This window comes from Larus michahellis, chromosome 17 (genome assembly GCF_964199755.1).
Source record: "Larus michahellis chromosome 17, bLarMic1.1, whole genome shotgun sequence".
NCBI classification, from domain to species: Eukaryota; Metazoa; Chordata; class Aves; order Charadriiformes; family Laridae; genus Larus; species Larus michahellis.
Window position 1 is genome coordinate 8659861 of NC_133912.1, and position 14141 is coordinate 8674001.

The 14141-nt window shown below is 63.9% G+C and overlaps 3 protein-coding genes across 12 annotated transcripts in view; 2 read left to right on the plus strand and 1 right to left on the minus strand.

The window, feature by feature from the left end:
• The window catches only part of USP28 (ubiquitin specific peptidase 28), a 33003-nt gene extending 27313 nt beyond the window's left edge, over positions 1-5690 (plus strand). For all 8 annotated transcript variants that reach the window (XM_074560849.1, XM_074560846.1, XM_074560850.1 and 5 more), the window contains 6 exons: positions 277-455; positions 551-629; positions 808-887; positions 1956-2079; positions 2866-3064; positions 4538-5690. In XM_074560849.1, coding sequence (XP_074416950.1) covers positions 277-455; positions 551-629; positions 808-887; positions 1956-2079; positions 2866-3064; positions 4538-4713 — 837 coding nt within the window. In that variant the 3' untranslated portion in view covers positions 4714-5690. The remainder of the gene's footprint in view (positions 1-276; positions 456-550; positions 630-807; positions 888-1955; positions 2080-2865; positions 3065-4537) is intronic.
• A 2264-nt stretch (positions 5691-7954) lies between these two features.
• Positions 7955-9093, minus strand: CLDN25 (claudin 25). Its single transcript, XM_074560863.1, has one exon. It carries the CDS (start codon positions 9000-9002, stop codon positions 8334-8336), a length of 669 nt encoding a protein of 222 aa, XP_074416964.1. The 5' UTR covers positions 9003-9093; the 3' UTR covers positions 7955-8333.
• LOC141732235 (G protein-activated inward rectifier potassium channel 3-like) lies at positions 8598-13025 on the plus strand. 3 transcript variants are annotated; one of them, XM_074560857.1, is made up of 5 exons: positions 10216-10343; positions 10525-10691; positions 10939-11139; positions 11237-12353; positions 12513-13023. In XM_074560857.1, the coding sequence occupies exons 3-5, from the start codon at positions 10981-10983 to the stop codon at positions 12800-12802; spliced, it is 1566 nt and encodes a 521-aa protein (XP_074416958.1). In that variant the 5' UTR covers positions 10216-10343; positions 10525-10691; positions 10939-10980; the 3' UTR covers positions 12803-13023. The 3 variants fall into 3 exon arrangements, with proteins under 3 accessions (XP_074416956.1, XP_074416957.1, XP_074416958.1); XM_074560855.1 differs by having other exon boundaries at positions 8598-10691; positions 12513-13025; XM_074560856.1 differs by lacking the exon at positions 10525-10691 and having other exon boundaries at positions 8598-10343.
• Positions 13026-14141: the final 1116 nt, after the last annotated feature.

Consider the following 14141-nt stretch of genomic DNA (forward strand, 5'->3'; position numbering starts at 1 on the left):
CCAGAGCTGTGGAAGGCAGCGACACGCCCCGCTCTCTGCGAGCCGTTGAGACACCTCGGCGCTTGTGAGAAGCGCCCGCTTCGTGGCCGTGCTGCAGGTGCCTTTTGGTTACGGTTCCAGGTGCTCGTGGGCTTCCCTTCACCGTGGAACGTAACCACGCAGCGGGGGCGGGCATGGCCCGGGGGAATCCCGCCGTCACAGGACAGCTTTAGGCTTCGTCTCAGCCGCTGTGGCGTTCCCAGGGGCAGGAGCGTCAGTCCGTGTGTCCCGTTGCAGGCGTTCCACGAGGAGTACTCCCGGCTCTACCTGCTCGCCAAGGAGACCCCGACTCCGCAGAACGACGCCCGGTTGCAGCACGTCCTCATTTACCTCCTGCAGAACAACGCTCCCCAGCAGGTGGTGGAACGGACCCTTCTCGAGCAGTTTGCGGACAAGAACCTCAGCTACGATGAAAGGTTTGTGCTGCCTGGTCCGAGATGGGGCTTTTCTCATCTGGAGGCAGCCAGGGCCATTGCTCTGATCTTCTCCGTCTCTGCTCACTTGGGGGCAGGTCAATTAGCATTATGAAGGTGGCGCGAGCAAAGCTGAGAGAAATCGGTCCTGACGATGTGGACATGGAGGAGTACAAGGTAAGGGACCAGCGTGCGGCGCGGGGGACCGAAATGATTCATGTGTCGCTTACGAGAGATGCGTAAACCCTTCAAAGGGTAAAACCCGACACGCTTTGGGGTCATGAAGGAATGTGAAACACACGTGCGCGTGTCACGGGTGAGGCTGACGCTCCGCTCTCTCGCTGCTCCCCAACAGCGCTGGCACGAAGACTACAGCCTTTTCCGCAAGGTGTCGGTTTATCTGCTGACGGGGCTGGAGCTCTACCAGAACAGAAAGTGAGTGACTTCTCATTCCGTGTTTGGACAAGATAAGCTGTAGCTGAAAAGTAAAGGCTCCTTTGACAGAACTTCTTCTTCCTGACCTGTGATGGCCAGTTTGCATTCGGGCCTGTATCTGAGGCCAGTGGGCTTTCTTTTTCACTTGCCAGTAGCCCCTTCTGGAATCCACAGTCAGCCTTGGTTACCAGTTTAAATGTTATACCGAGGTACCGGCTGTAGCTCTCCGGTGGCTCCTTAGACTTTCCCCTAATTTTTCCCCTCTGTGAAGTCGAGCTTTGTGTTCTCGTTCCCAGACACGGGTTTGCAGGAACGCTTGCCATCGCTGTTTTCCTTTCCTCTGGACTCCTGTATTAAAATTAAACTCTCTTGGATCGGCCATCGTACCTCGCATAAGCACACGCTGTGGAGTGCTCTAGACTCTTCAGAGTTTTAAAAGGGCCTTTTTTTCTCCCTACAGTTGTAGAACCTGTGTTTTACATAAATAGGGAAGTGTGGGGAAGGACAGTGCCATTTTATGAAGGGTTTGTAATTTGAAAAGAGGTTTTTTCCAATCTGGAAAATAACCTGGCTTTCAGAAATAATTCGTGGACGGAACCCGGCTTGAGCTCCGAGGTGGTTGGTGGTGATGAGCCACCTAATGCAGGTGGGCAAATTGACAAGCGGCTGGGCCAGAGCTCTCGGGGCTTCCCTGAGTTGGCCTAATCCCTGTCAGCTGCTCTGTTTTCTCACCGGGGGGTTTATAAGCTAGAAACGTGTCAAGGAGCTGACGCCGTTACCTTCTGCGCGCCTCCTCTCTGAGTGCAGAGCTCCCGGCGCAGTGCAGAAGGGCTCGGCGCTGGCACTCGCGCTGTACACAAATGTGGCTCTACAGGGCCCCTCCCGGGATGCTCGTTTGGCGCTCTGGGCAAAAAGGGGCATGAATTACCTGACGTGGGGTGTCTGTTCCTTTCTGCTTTGGCAAGGGAGGAGTTTTTGCTGTCGGGCCTGCCGCTGGTTGCCGTTCGGGCCGAGCGGCAGACGTCCCCCGCAGTCGGAAATGGGCTGAGAGCTGCCCCTCTTCCCCAGGTACCAGGAGGCGCTCACCTACCTGGTCTACGCCTACCAGAGCAACACCAAGCTGCTGCTGAAGGGAGCCAGCCGGGGGGTGAACGAGTCGCTGATCGCCTTGTACCGAAGGAAGTGTCTCCTGGTTGGTACCGCGGAGCTCCAGCTCGCCCTGAGAGCGGAGGGGAGGGAGCAGCCAGGGTGACGCCGCCTCCGCGCTGTAATTCCCGTACCGGCGGCTCGGTGTGCGGCACCCGGGGAATGGGCCGTACCGTGCCCCTTCGAGGAGCACCCTTCCTTAACCTGCTGCATTTCCGGGGAAGGTTCGGGTGCCGCTGAACACGCTCTTGGGTTTTAACTCGGCACTTGTGTTCTTTTCTGTCCATTTGCTTCCTTCCCCCTCCCGATGTTTATTTCTAGTATTAATGGCTTCCTCTCTCTGAGCGACAGAGGATGTCCTTTTCCACAGGGGGCAAAACAACTGCATAAAAATGAGATTTGTGCTTAGCTCCCGCGCCGTGGTTGCCAAGGCCACTGTAACTGTCTCTCTTGTGCCTCTCACCCGAGTACCAGCAGCGCGGTGGAAATCTAGGCAATAATAATTCGATGAAAGAATGCAGTACGGCTCTCGGGGGGCCTGGGTAAAGGCAGATCTGGATCTCGGCATCTTAAAACCAGAATTACAGATAAGCTATGTGTACTCTGGCCATATCTATATAGTAAATTACATGTATTTATCCGCTTGTTTTCTACGGTGTGGTTCAAGGTGGCTCTCCCACCAGAACCTGTGCCTGGTTCTGTTAGTCCTCGCGTCTCCGCGTGGCCGTGGGTGAGGGCCCCGAGCCGTGTCCCTTTCCCGACGGCACTGCCTGGGTTACCTGGCCTCCGCGCTGCTCTCACGCCTCTGTCCCTGCCTCTCCCTCCTCCCCAGAAGCTGAACGAGGTGGCGGCGGCGCTCTTCGTAAGCTGCGAAGAAGCTCGTGTGGCAGAGGGCATCGGCATCCTGAACGAGCTGATCATCCCCTGCATGCACCTGATGAACAACTTCGAGATCTCCAAAGAGGACCTGGACGCCATCGAGGTCATGAGGAACCGCTGGTGCTCCTACCTGGGACGAGAAGACATGGACGGTAGGGAACGGCCGCACCTTTGTCGTGTGGTTGTGGGCAGGGCGGCGTCCGCATCGCGGCTAAGAAAGGAATTAAAGGACCCCTTAGACAACTTCCTTAAATTCCTGGCGTTTGCACGGTAGCACTTGGGTATTTCTGAGAGCGAGAGGAGAAATGTATTTGAATTTGAATCCATTGACTTACGTTCTAGAAGAATTCAATCATCTTCTGCACTAAAGCTGTCGAGGAAGGATTCCTCTTCCCTGAAATGTGCAACGCTGATTTCCAAAGGACGGCTCAGTGTTACCTGGAGGTGTTTGGTTTGGGTTTGTCTCCTGAGCGGAGGGTTGCCCACAGACGGCAGGTGAGTGCCGGCGGGCTCCGCTGCCGGCTCCGCTGCCAGGTCCGCTCTTCAGGAGCGGGAACAGGTTTATCCCTAGCCAGAACAGTGTCCGGAGTTGCAGGAGGCCGGATGGGGGAGCGGATTCGGGGGCTCTTTGCGTTTCGAAGAGAGGTTTGTCGTTTTGTGGCTCAACGTCGGTTCAGGGTGGCTGATCTGGTTCTGTAGTTACTTCTGCAGCCTGGAGTCGGCTCCCACGACTCCTCCGGGTTGTTTTTATTAAGAGAAATCAGTTTCGACCCCCTCGGTCTGTGTGTGACGGGCTGGGGAGTCGTTACAGGGGTTTTGTCATTAGCTGAGGGTAAATTTGCCGTAGGAAAATAAGGCAAAACCACAGCGGTTTATTCTCAAAATACTGTTGTAAAGAATAACAGTTGGAGAAATTTGTGCTAGTAGGCAAGTTGCCCGTTCTCGGGCTTGCCACGATGGCATTTGCTGACACGGCAGGTTGTAAAGGAGCAGGAGGCGGCTGCGTGTCCCTCCCGGACCCTGGGAGCTGGCTCGGTGTCACCCCTTTGCGCCCGCTTTTCCTCGTCCGAGGGCGCCTGCCTGGAACGCGCGGTCGGGCGGCGTTAGTGTGGCCGGCTCCCGGGGACGGTCCTTTGCCAGGGCCGGCCGGTGCCTGCCGAGGTCTCAGGTCTTCAGGCGGTAACAGCAGGTGACAAAGGCGCGCTCTGTCTCGTTCGAAAGCAAAGTCAATATTTGAGCGTCACCTTGAGACACGTAGCTCCTTCTGACCCGCCAGCCAGCACAGCGGCTTGCACTCGAGGCGGCGATGCCCGGTGGGACGTGGCAGTGTCCCCAGGGCGGGCGGGTGGCAGCGGAGCCACTCTGGGTGCGCGGGCAGGGCTCGGGACCGAGCAGGACCCGGCTGGCGGTGGCTGTGGCGCGTCCTCTGTGTCAGCAGGCGCTGCTCGTCCCCGCCTGCAGGAGACGGATGGTTTTCCTGGACTGGTCCGTCCCAACGGACACCGTTGGATGACGATTGTGTAAAAGGCGTCACGGCTCCTTTGCCCACGGCCCTGGAGCCTGCTGCCATCTGCTCTCGTGCCGCTGCGGTGCCACTGACCCTGTCCCCCTCTCCCCCTTGACAGCCAAACTGCAGGTGAAGCTGGGCGAGTTGCTGCCCCGGCTCCTCGACTGCTCCGCCGAGGTCGTTGTCCTGAAAGAGCCCCCGAAGATCCGGCCCAACTCCCCCTACGACCTCTGCAGCCGCTTTGCAGCCGTCATGGAGTCCATCCACGGCGCCTCGGCCGTCACGGTGAAATAGCGTGGGGACGCCCGGCCGCGCCGTGGTGCACGCTGCAGCCCGCCAGCGGCCGTCCTCCCGGCGGGCAGCGTTGGACAGGGAGAGGGGGGATTCGGATTCAGAGCTGTGTTCGTTGTAAATATGAACGAATGAAAAGCGGTATTGCACTTTTGAGAGAAGAGGCTGAGCGCTGAGGGGAAGGGCCTGACCCGCTGCTCTGGCACGAGGCGCCAGGACCCGGCACCACCGTCCGCCGCGGGGTCCCCTGGCCACCTCGGCGCGTTCGGGTGTTTCGGCAGCTTTCTAGAGACAGATCCCCAGGCCCGCACCGGCAGCAGAGCGAGAGCCGGCTCCTCTGGCAGAGGCGCTGAGACCCTCCTGCAGGATTAGCTGCCGGAGGGGGTGCGCCCGGTCCTGCCCCGCTGCGGCCGGAGGGCTCGCTGGTGCCGCTGGGAGCAGCGGGGAGCGGGGCTCACGCTCGGAAGGGCGCGGGCAGTCGCGCGTGCAGCGGCATGTTTGGTCAAGGCAGGCGGGCATTTGCCTTCTGTATTTTAACTGTCAAAAGACAACACGCAGGAGTCTTCCTCTGAGGAAGGCAGAAGCCGGTCCTGGCGGCGAGGAGAGGGGACAGGGCGGCAGAATTGCCCGGCGCAGGGACATCGCCCCGAAGGACGTTCCCCTCTGGGGTTCGGAGCAAACTTCCTCCTCTCCTCTGGGTTTTCGGTGCCAGATCGGCGTCGCTGGCGCCTGCGCGGGCCGGAATCGGCTCCTTTTTGGTTGGTGGTGGTTTGGTTTGGTTTTCTTTTTTACCTGGCTTTCTGTAAAACCCGTGCCCCGCTGGATCCCCTTGAGCGGGCAGCCTGTACTTGCGCTTGAGCTGCGGCAGTTGTTTTAAACCAAATGTTGGGAGGACGTGGAGGGGGGATCCTGTGTGTTAGGACTATGCAGACTTTTCTAAAAGTGCAATAAAAGCATTTGTTCTATGTTAGAATGAAAAAGCTCCCTCTGTGTTTTTATTTCCCTCCCGGTGCTAAGCCTTAAGGTTCCTCCTGGCTTCACTACGAAGAAAAGGCAGGAGAAAAGAAAAATAACGGTGTTGGCGATACTTCTGCAGCGTGGTGACGCTGCGGGCCGGGCAGAGCGGTGCGCGGGGTCCCGAGCTCAGCCGGGCTCTGCCGGGCAGACGGCGGAGCCGCAGGGAGCTGCCGGGAGCGGAATTCTGGCTGTTTTAGCAGAGAAACGGGTGGCTCCGCGCGCAGGGAGGCTCAGAGCGGGCAGAGGAACGCGTCGGGGAGAGACTGGGCCTGGGGACACGTCCCTGTTCGCGATCGATGCTGGGGGGTCTCTTTGCAGTCGTGTTTTTCGCAGCGGGGAGCCTGTTCCGGAGCCTTTTTCCAGGGCGAAGCCGCTCCGTGTTCACGGGTGGGGTTTCGGGAGTCACCGTTCCCAAGCCAGCGGCAGTGGAGAAGCGTTCACATCCGATTAGTAAAGCAGAGGGAAAACCACTCTCTTCCTGTAGCCAAAATCTCTCTTTTTTTTTTTAATTAATGGGGGAATTGAAACATTTAATTACGTATTGAGCTGCTAAGGTGACCCTGTGTTGTAACGGCAGCCTTTTACCTGCCGCTGCTGGCGTCGCTCTGCCGAGGCACAGACGGTGTCGGCGGTGCAGCAGGGAGGCGCGCAGGGGCGAGGGTTGTTCCCAGCGCGAGGCAGACGTCTCCAGGACCCGTTCCGAGTACAGAATTTGTTGTAATTAGCGCAGCCTTGGAATGGAAGTTGCCAGCGCCGTCCCACCGTTCCGTGGGCGCGCGGTTCCCCGTTATTGAGGAGGGAATAGATCCCGTGGGAGATTCTTCCATTCTCCCAGTGATTTTATGACAGCGCGGAAGCGCCATTACCCGTGGAGGCTCTGGCAGCCCGTGCCCACGCCGAGCCCCCTCCTCCAGGTAAGGGGCTGCTGCGGGGCCGGGGCTGCTGTTTTTTCTGCGTTTTCCCCTGTTCTCGTGACGGAGGGCGGCGGGACGCAGCCCCCGACGTACTGCAGTGACTGAGAACGTTCCGCACCTGAGCGGGGGCCGCGGACACGGTGCCAGCGCTCGCCCCTCCCAGCCTGCGCAGGACTCGGCATTTCTTGGGCGGCTTTTGCAATGCTCTTGTGTCATTCCGACTCACCGGGAAGTAGGATGTGGTTTGGGGAGGGAATCCTGGATTAGGAGAATCCGGTTACTCCGACCATCACGAGACGGTGGCTTTGCCCCGTTCTTTGTGTTGCTGCCAGAAAGTGAAATAGCCAAAGCCTGCTCTAAAAAATAAATAGCAAAGGCTGCTCCCGAGCGCGGGTCGGTGCTTGGGAAGGTGGAGGTTGGGCCGGGGCCGGGAGGGAGGAATGGCCCGAAGCTGGAAACCTTCGCTGGGCACCTCGTCCTCCCCTCTCCCGAGGGCGTGGGTGACGGCTCACGGCCAAAACCAACTGTTTTTGCTTTCGGGGCTGGGGGGAGCCTCGAGGAGGGCGGCTGCCGCCTGTGGGGGCTTTGGAGCGCGCGGCCAAGGACGCCGCCATCCCGGCCCCTCGGAGGGACCCAGCACCCGCCTCTGCCCCAAGCCCCGGCAGCGTTAGAAACCCCCAGGGAGCAGCTCCCGTCCCCCTCCCTGCCCCTGCAGCCGAGCAAAGGGCAGGTTTCCAAAGGCGTCTTTGGGAGGAGGGCGGACTTTGCTTCCCCCAGGAATGCCGGAGGCGGCCTGGGGCTTCCTCGGGATCGGTCACGCGCCCACGGCTCGGAGCCCGCAGGGATTAAACCCGCCGTGAACTCGGTTGTTCCCGGGGTGCAGCGGCGGGGCCGGCTCCCGTCGGGACTCGGGGAGTTAATCCAGCTGGCATTCCCTGCTGCGGGCAGCCCTCCTTTTACAGCCGCATCAGGAAAACGTGGGAGAACCAGTTCAGGGACCCGCAAAACACCGCTCCTGCCTCTTGGGCGCGGGTGAACCGTGCAGTTGAGGAACTTTCTACCCAAAGGTCTGTGGCACTCAGGGCTCGGTCGTCTTTGCCGTGAGACGAGGAGGGTCAGGGCAGGGGACGCCGCCTCCCTTGCAGCAGGAGCGGTTCCGGGCACTGCCGCGGCTCTCCTTCTCCCTCTCCCCCTCCTTTTCCCCCCCCAGATCTTTTCTGTACAGACCAAAGTGCTGTTGGAGCTCCCACCCTTCATCCCCGCTCACGCCATCGACGCCCCCTGCGAGACGCAGATCTACGCTCAGAGCAAAGGAGTGCGCTACCAGCGGCCGTGATAATTTATTGCGGGAACATCAGAGCGACACGGACACGCGAGGAGCGAGCTGTGAACCGCCGCGGATGCGTCGGCAGGGGATTCGCAGGGGATGCGATGCTCGCGCAGCGTCGTCAGTGAGCGACCGCCACAAATGTCACCCGGGGTACGAAGTGCTGCTCGGCCGCTGCCTCACCGCCTTCCCACGCGCGCGCTGCGGGGAAAGCTGCTGCTCCTGGGAAGAGAAAAAGCGAAGCAGACACACGGAGGAAGGAGAAAAATCTGCAGGGCCACCGTGGGAATTAGCGAATCATCCTGTCAGACCCACGGGCGCCGTCCCTGCAGTGGGCAGCGCACGGGGCAGGGCCCCCCGAGTCCTTAGATGACCAGGTCTGCGTTTTTGGGGTGCAGGTGGTGGCCCCCGGCCAGGTCCCGGGGGCTGGGGGGCTGGCGGCAGGCGGGGGCCGGCGGCGGCACGGCAGGGCGGGCGCTGCAGGCGAGGAGCAGCCCGCCGGCGGCGAGGAAGGCTCCGGCAAACCAGCCCAGGAAGGTGGCCTCCCCGAATTCCCAGCGGGGGACGATGTCGGGGACGGTGTCGTCCCAGAAGTCGAGGACGGTGTTGTAGGCGACCCAGGAGACCGGCGCCAGCGTGGCCACGGCCGCCGCACCCAGCACCGCTCCCCCAGCGAGCAGCAGCCGCCGCTTGAGGCCGGGCCGGTCCCGGCAGGGCGTCCATCCCTCCATCCCCGCGGCGGCCAGCCCGCAGCCCAGCAGCCCCAGCCCGTTGGAGAGGCACATCAGCAGGCGGGAGACGCGCAGCTCGGGGGGCAGCGCCAGGAAGGAGCCGTGGGGCCGGCACTCCACCACCCCCTCCTCCTGGGCGATGCAGACCTGCCACAGCCCCATGCTCCACACCTCCAGCTCGTTCAGGTCCAGGTTGAGGCTCTTCCAGAGGGGCACGAAGGTGGTGACGCAGGAGGAGACCCACCCGAGCAGGGCCAGCACCATCCCCCCGGCCTGCGCCGGCGCCCGCCAGCCCCCGGCCATGCTAACGCCGCCCGCCGGGCCCTGCTCGGCCACCTGCAGCGCCGGCCGCGGTCATTAACGCCTGCGGAGCAGCGTCCACCCCGCCGCCGGCTGCGTCTGCGCCCGCGGGAGCCGATCGAGCCTCTTCCTCCGAGGCCGGGGTGTGGCCACCAGCATTTTCCAGCCGTTGTTGGTTTTTCCATGCTAAAAGCAAAGCGCGGCTGCCGGGCAGGAGCCGCCGGGTGCATCCCCGCCGCCGCCTGGCCACCACGGCAGGGTTAAACCCAAGCATTTAAATCCTCCCAGGCTCGGCCACCCCCAAGCGAGAGCCTTGGCAGGGAAAGAGCCTCTTGGCGGCGGCGGCGAGGGGACCCCGGTGGGATGCGGGGAGCCGACATCGAGCTCTTCCTGGGAGGGTTTGAGGCATCGACCCTCGTTCGGTCGTTAAACAAATAGGCGAGGGGCAGTTGGGGACGCCGTGGGGAGGGCGTCCCTTTGCCCCGTGCGGAGAGATGGGCACCCGCCGCCCCGTCCCGCGCCTGGCACCTCAGTTCTCGGCGCCTGACGTGCCCGGGCCCTTGCCTGGGAGCAAACGTCCTCCGCGTCCTGCTGGGAAAATAAGGATGGGGAAGAAGGAGGGGCCGCGCTGACAGGAAAATCCCAACTTTGTGTGGGCGCCTGGCTCCCGCCTGCCCCCACCTGCGTCCCCTCCGCGGGGTCCAGCTTGAGATTCATCTGCCCGGGGAGATTAGCGACTAATCTCTCCTTCATCTGCCGTCTTCCTTATCAACGGGGGGACCGGGGGCCAGGCGGGCAAATTACTGAGGCCTCCCGGCTCCGGGGGTCTGGCCCCGCTCGGCGCCAGGGGGACCGTGGCAGGGGGTCCCGCAGCAGTGGGGAGGGGCCACGGACCGCGCTCAGACCCGAGCGGGACCAAGGGAAAGGGGGATACGGCCCCGTCCCCAGCAGCAGACGGGGAGTGTCATCCCCCAGGCGAGCGCGGGGAAATCCACTGGGAAACCCCTCCTGCTCCTTCCCCCGGAAGGGCGCCCGCTCCTCTCGATTAAATCATCTGGAGGTAATTGTGCTTGTCATTGAGACAGATTAATGGGTGACCTTCTGCCGCTGGAGCAGGATTGGCGGCCACCGTCGAGTTCCCCGTCCTTCCTCCCTTCCTTCATCCATCCTTCATCCTTCCTTCCTTCATCCTTCCATCCTCTCTCCCTCCCTGCTCCACACGGGCCGCAGCGGAGGGTCCCATCCAGCCCTCAGGAAGATGCCTGGCGGCGGCTGGGGCCGAGCGGGAGCCGGGAGCAGAGGACGACATCTGCCAGCCCCACGGCCGCTCCGCCGGGACACAAGGTGGGTCCCCCCTCGCCAGGGCTGGGGATGGGGGGGTGCTCCAGGGGCCGACGTCCCCCAGGGCTGCACCGAGGACCGAGGGTCCCATCGCTTCACGGCGGGAGGGGATGCTCGGGGGGGCAGAGAGCCCACCTCCCCGTCCCCAGCCCCGTCCTTGTCCCCACGGGTCACTGCTCTCCAGGTGGCATTTCCAGGAACGTGACCTGGGGCGACCCAGCTGTTCCCAGCCTGTCCCAGGGAGCCCCGTTACGGGATCTGCATCTCCCGTGTCCGTCCTCCCACGCCCAGGGGCCGCCCGTCCCTGCTCGCAGCTCGTTACGGAGCTGGCAATTAGTGCCAGGTCCCGAGGTGAGCGCAGAGCCCGGCGGTGGGCGATGGCCAGAGCTTGCCCACTGCCGGGGCTGCTCGCGGCCGCGCTCCCCGGCCTCTGCAATGCAATTATGGCCCCTAATGGGCTTAGCCATCTGCTGCCACCCCGGCACGGCCCCGCGCCGGCTCCCGTGCTGCGGGCGAGGGCTGGACCCCCCCGAGGGCACGGGGAGAGGGGCCGGAGCCCCCCGCCTCCCCAATAACCCTGCTTTGTGCCCGGCCACAGGACCCCGCGCCCGTCCCGGGGCTGAGCGCCCACGGCCCCGCCATGGTGCTGCCCTGTGCCGGCGCCCGGCCGCTGCCCGAGGAGCCCCGCGGCCGCAGCAACTCGGTGCCCCCTGCGCAGACCCCCACCGCCAAGCACATGCTGGCCTACCTGCCCCGGCCGCCCACCAACACCAGCCGCTACGGCACCTTCCCCCAGAAGGTACGGCTGCTCCCGGGCTCCCTCCCAGGGGATGCTGCCGGCCACTGCCGGCGCCCGGAGGCCATTCCTCACTCCCTGGCTCCTTTCCGCCCCGCAGCCCGAGCCCCCGGCCGCCCCCGGGGGGGCTGTGGTGGAGGACGGCCGGCAGCGAGCGGCCAAGAGAAGCCCCCCAATGCCAAACCACGGAGGCGTCCCCGGTGAGCCGTCCCTGCCGGCCGTCCTGCGCCGTCCCGGCGACACGTCCCCCTGCCCGCTGGCCGCCCGCTGGCACCCGCTGCAGGCACCCGGCGCCCCTGGTGCCATCCCTGGCATCACCATCCCCAGCGCAGGGCGCGGCAGGACCCCCTCCATGGAGGGGCTGCCGGGCCGGCGCTGCAAGCGGCTGGAGGAGGACGGCCCCGTGGCCCAGGCAGGCAGGCGGCAGCGGCAGCGGTACGTCACCAAGGTGGGCAAGTGCCAGGTGAACCTGGGCAACATCCAGGAGAAGAAGCGGTTCCTCTCGGACATCTTCACCACCATCGTGGACCTCAAGTACCGCTGGTTCCTCTTCGTCTTCATGATGTGCTACATCGTCACCTGGGTGGTCTTCGGCACCGTCTACTTCTTGGATGCCTGGGCGCGGGGCGACACGGAGCACCGGGGGGACCCCGAGTGGCGGGCCTGCATCCAGAACGTGGACGGCTTCGTCTCCGCCTTGCTCTTCTCTGTGGAGAGCCAGCGCACCATCGGCTACGGCGCCCGCATGGTGACGGCCGACTGTGCCGAGGGTGTCATCCTGCTGATGGCCCAGTCCATCGTGGGCTCCATGATCGACGCCCTGATGGTGGGCTGCATGTTCGTCAAGATCTCCCGGCCCAAGAAGCGCGCCCAGACCCTCATCTTCAGCAAGAACTGCGTCATCTCCCGCCGGGATGAGCAGCTCTGCCTGATGTTCCGGGTGGGCGACCTGCGGGATAGCCACATGGTGGACGCCAAGATCCGGGCCAAGCTGATCAAGTCGCGGCAGACGGCGGAGGGGGAGTTCATCCCGCTGGAGCAGTCGGAGCTGAACCTGGGCTACGACACGGGGGAGGACCGGCTCTTCCTGGTGGAGCCCCAGATCATCTGCCACGTCATCGACCGCCGCAGCCCCTTCTGGGACCTGTCGGCCGAGTCCCTGCGCCGGGAGCAGTTTGAGATCATCATCATCCTCGAGGGCATCGTGGAGGCCACAGGTGAGGGGGGGACGGGCGGCCGCCCGGGGGTGCTGGTGAAGCCGGGCTGGGGGGCTGGCATCCTGGGAAGAGCTGGTGACCGGTGCCCTGGGGCTGAAGCCCCCCGTTAGCAGTGGGGGGGTCGTCACCGTGCCCCAGCTCAGCCTGGTCTCTGCGCAGGAATGACATGCCAAGCCCGCACCTCCTACACGGAGGACGAGATCCTCTGGGGGTACCGCTTCGAGCCCTGCATGTCCCTGGAGAAAGGAGCCTTCCGGGTGGACTACAGCCGCTTCGAGATGACCTTCGAGGTGCAGACACCGGCAGCCAGCGCCAAGGAGCTGCAGGAGCGGCAGGAGCTGGAGCTCCCCACGCTCCGGCTCTGCTGGGACCAGCCCCTGCTGCCCCGCGCTGCGCTGGGCGTCGGGCACCGCCGGGAGGAGCCGCTGGAGCGGGGGGACACGGGCTGAGCGCGGTCCCGCACCCACAGTGCCATAGCCCACCCTCCCCCACGGGGCTGAGCCCCCCCGGCCGCGGGGCGTCACTGCCGCAGCGTCGTTCTTCCGTAAGGAGGAACGCCAGGTCTAAACAAGGGAAGTCTCTTAATTAAAAAAAAACAAACACAAAAATCAATCAGCAGTGGGTGGTTTTTTGTACAACCCTTGAAAGTGATGCCCCCCCCACACCCCGCGCAGCGCTGCCCCCCAGCCCTTGGGCCACCAACGTCAGAGGGACACTGAGCTGTCGGAGCGGGGCCAGAGGAGGCCCCAGAGATGCCGGGAGGGCTGGAGCCCCTCTGCTGTGGGACAGGCTGGGAGAGCTGGGGGGGTTCAGCCTGGAGAAGAGAAGGCTCCGGGGAGACCTTCCAGCCCCTTCCAGTCCCTCAAGGGGCTCCAGGAAAGCTGGGGAGGGACTCTGGAGCAGGGAGGGGAGCCACGGGACGAGGGGGAAGGGTTTTACACTGACAGAGGGGAGACTGAGATGAGATCCGAGGCAGAAATTCTTGGCTGTGGGGGCGGTGAGCCCCTGGCCCAGGTTGCCCAGAGCAGCTGTGGCTGCCCCATCCCTGGAGGGGTTCAAGGCCAGGTTGGACGGGGCTTGGAGCAGCCTGGGCTGGTGGGAGGTGTCCCTGCCCGGGGCAGGGGGTGGCACGGGGTGGGCTTTCAGGTCCCTTCCGACCCTTTCTGCGACTGCAGGACCGGGACCCCACCGCCCCACAGACGCCCCTCCGAGCACAGCCTTTCCCGCCACAGCGCCGCCGCCTTTTATAGCGTCTGGCCCCGCCCCGCCGCGCCCCATTGGCTCTGCCGCCGCTGGCCCCGCCCCGCCGCGCTGACTGACAGCTGCCGCCCCGCAGCGGCGCTCCCCCCCCCGTCCCCGGGCCGGGCCGCTGCGGCCGTTGTGAGGCGCGTGGCGGGAGGGGTCGGTTCCCAGCGACCCCCCGCCGTGAGAGGGAGCGGCGGGGCTGAGGCCGGTGCCACAGCGCGGTGAGGAGCGGGCAGCCGGGGGCGGCTCGTCACCGCGGAGCAAGCAGCAGTTAATCACCGCACGGTGCCGCTATGGGTCAGGCCTGTGCTGCTGCGCCCGTGAGGGGCTCCGGCACCGCCTGGGACGGAGCCGTGGCTGCTTCAGGGAGCGCCCTCGTCATCCTCAAGAAGCTGGCAAACTCACGGCCACAGAACCGTGGATGCGTTGGGTGCGAAGGGACCGCGAAGGGCCATCTGGGCCCGCCCCTGCAGCAGCAGGGACGTCTGTGACTCCGTCAGGTCGCTCAGAGCCTCATCCAGCCGGGCCTTGAACGTCCCCAGG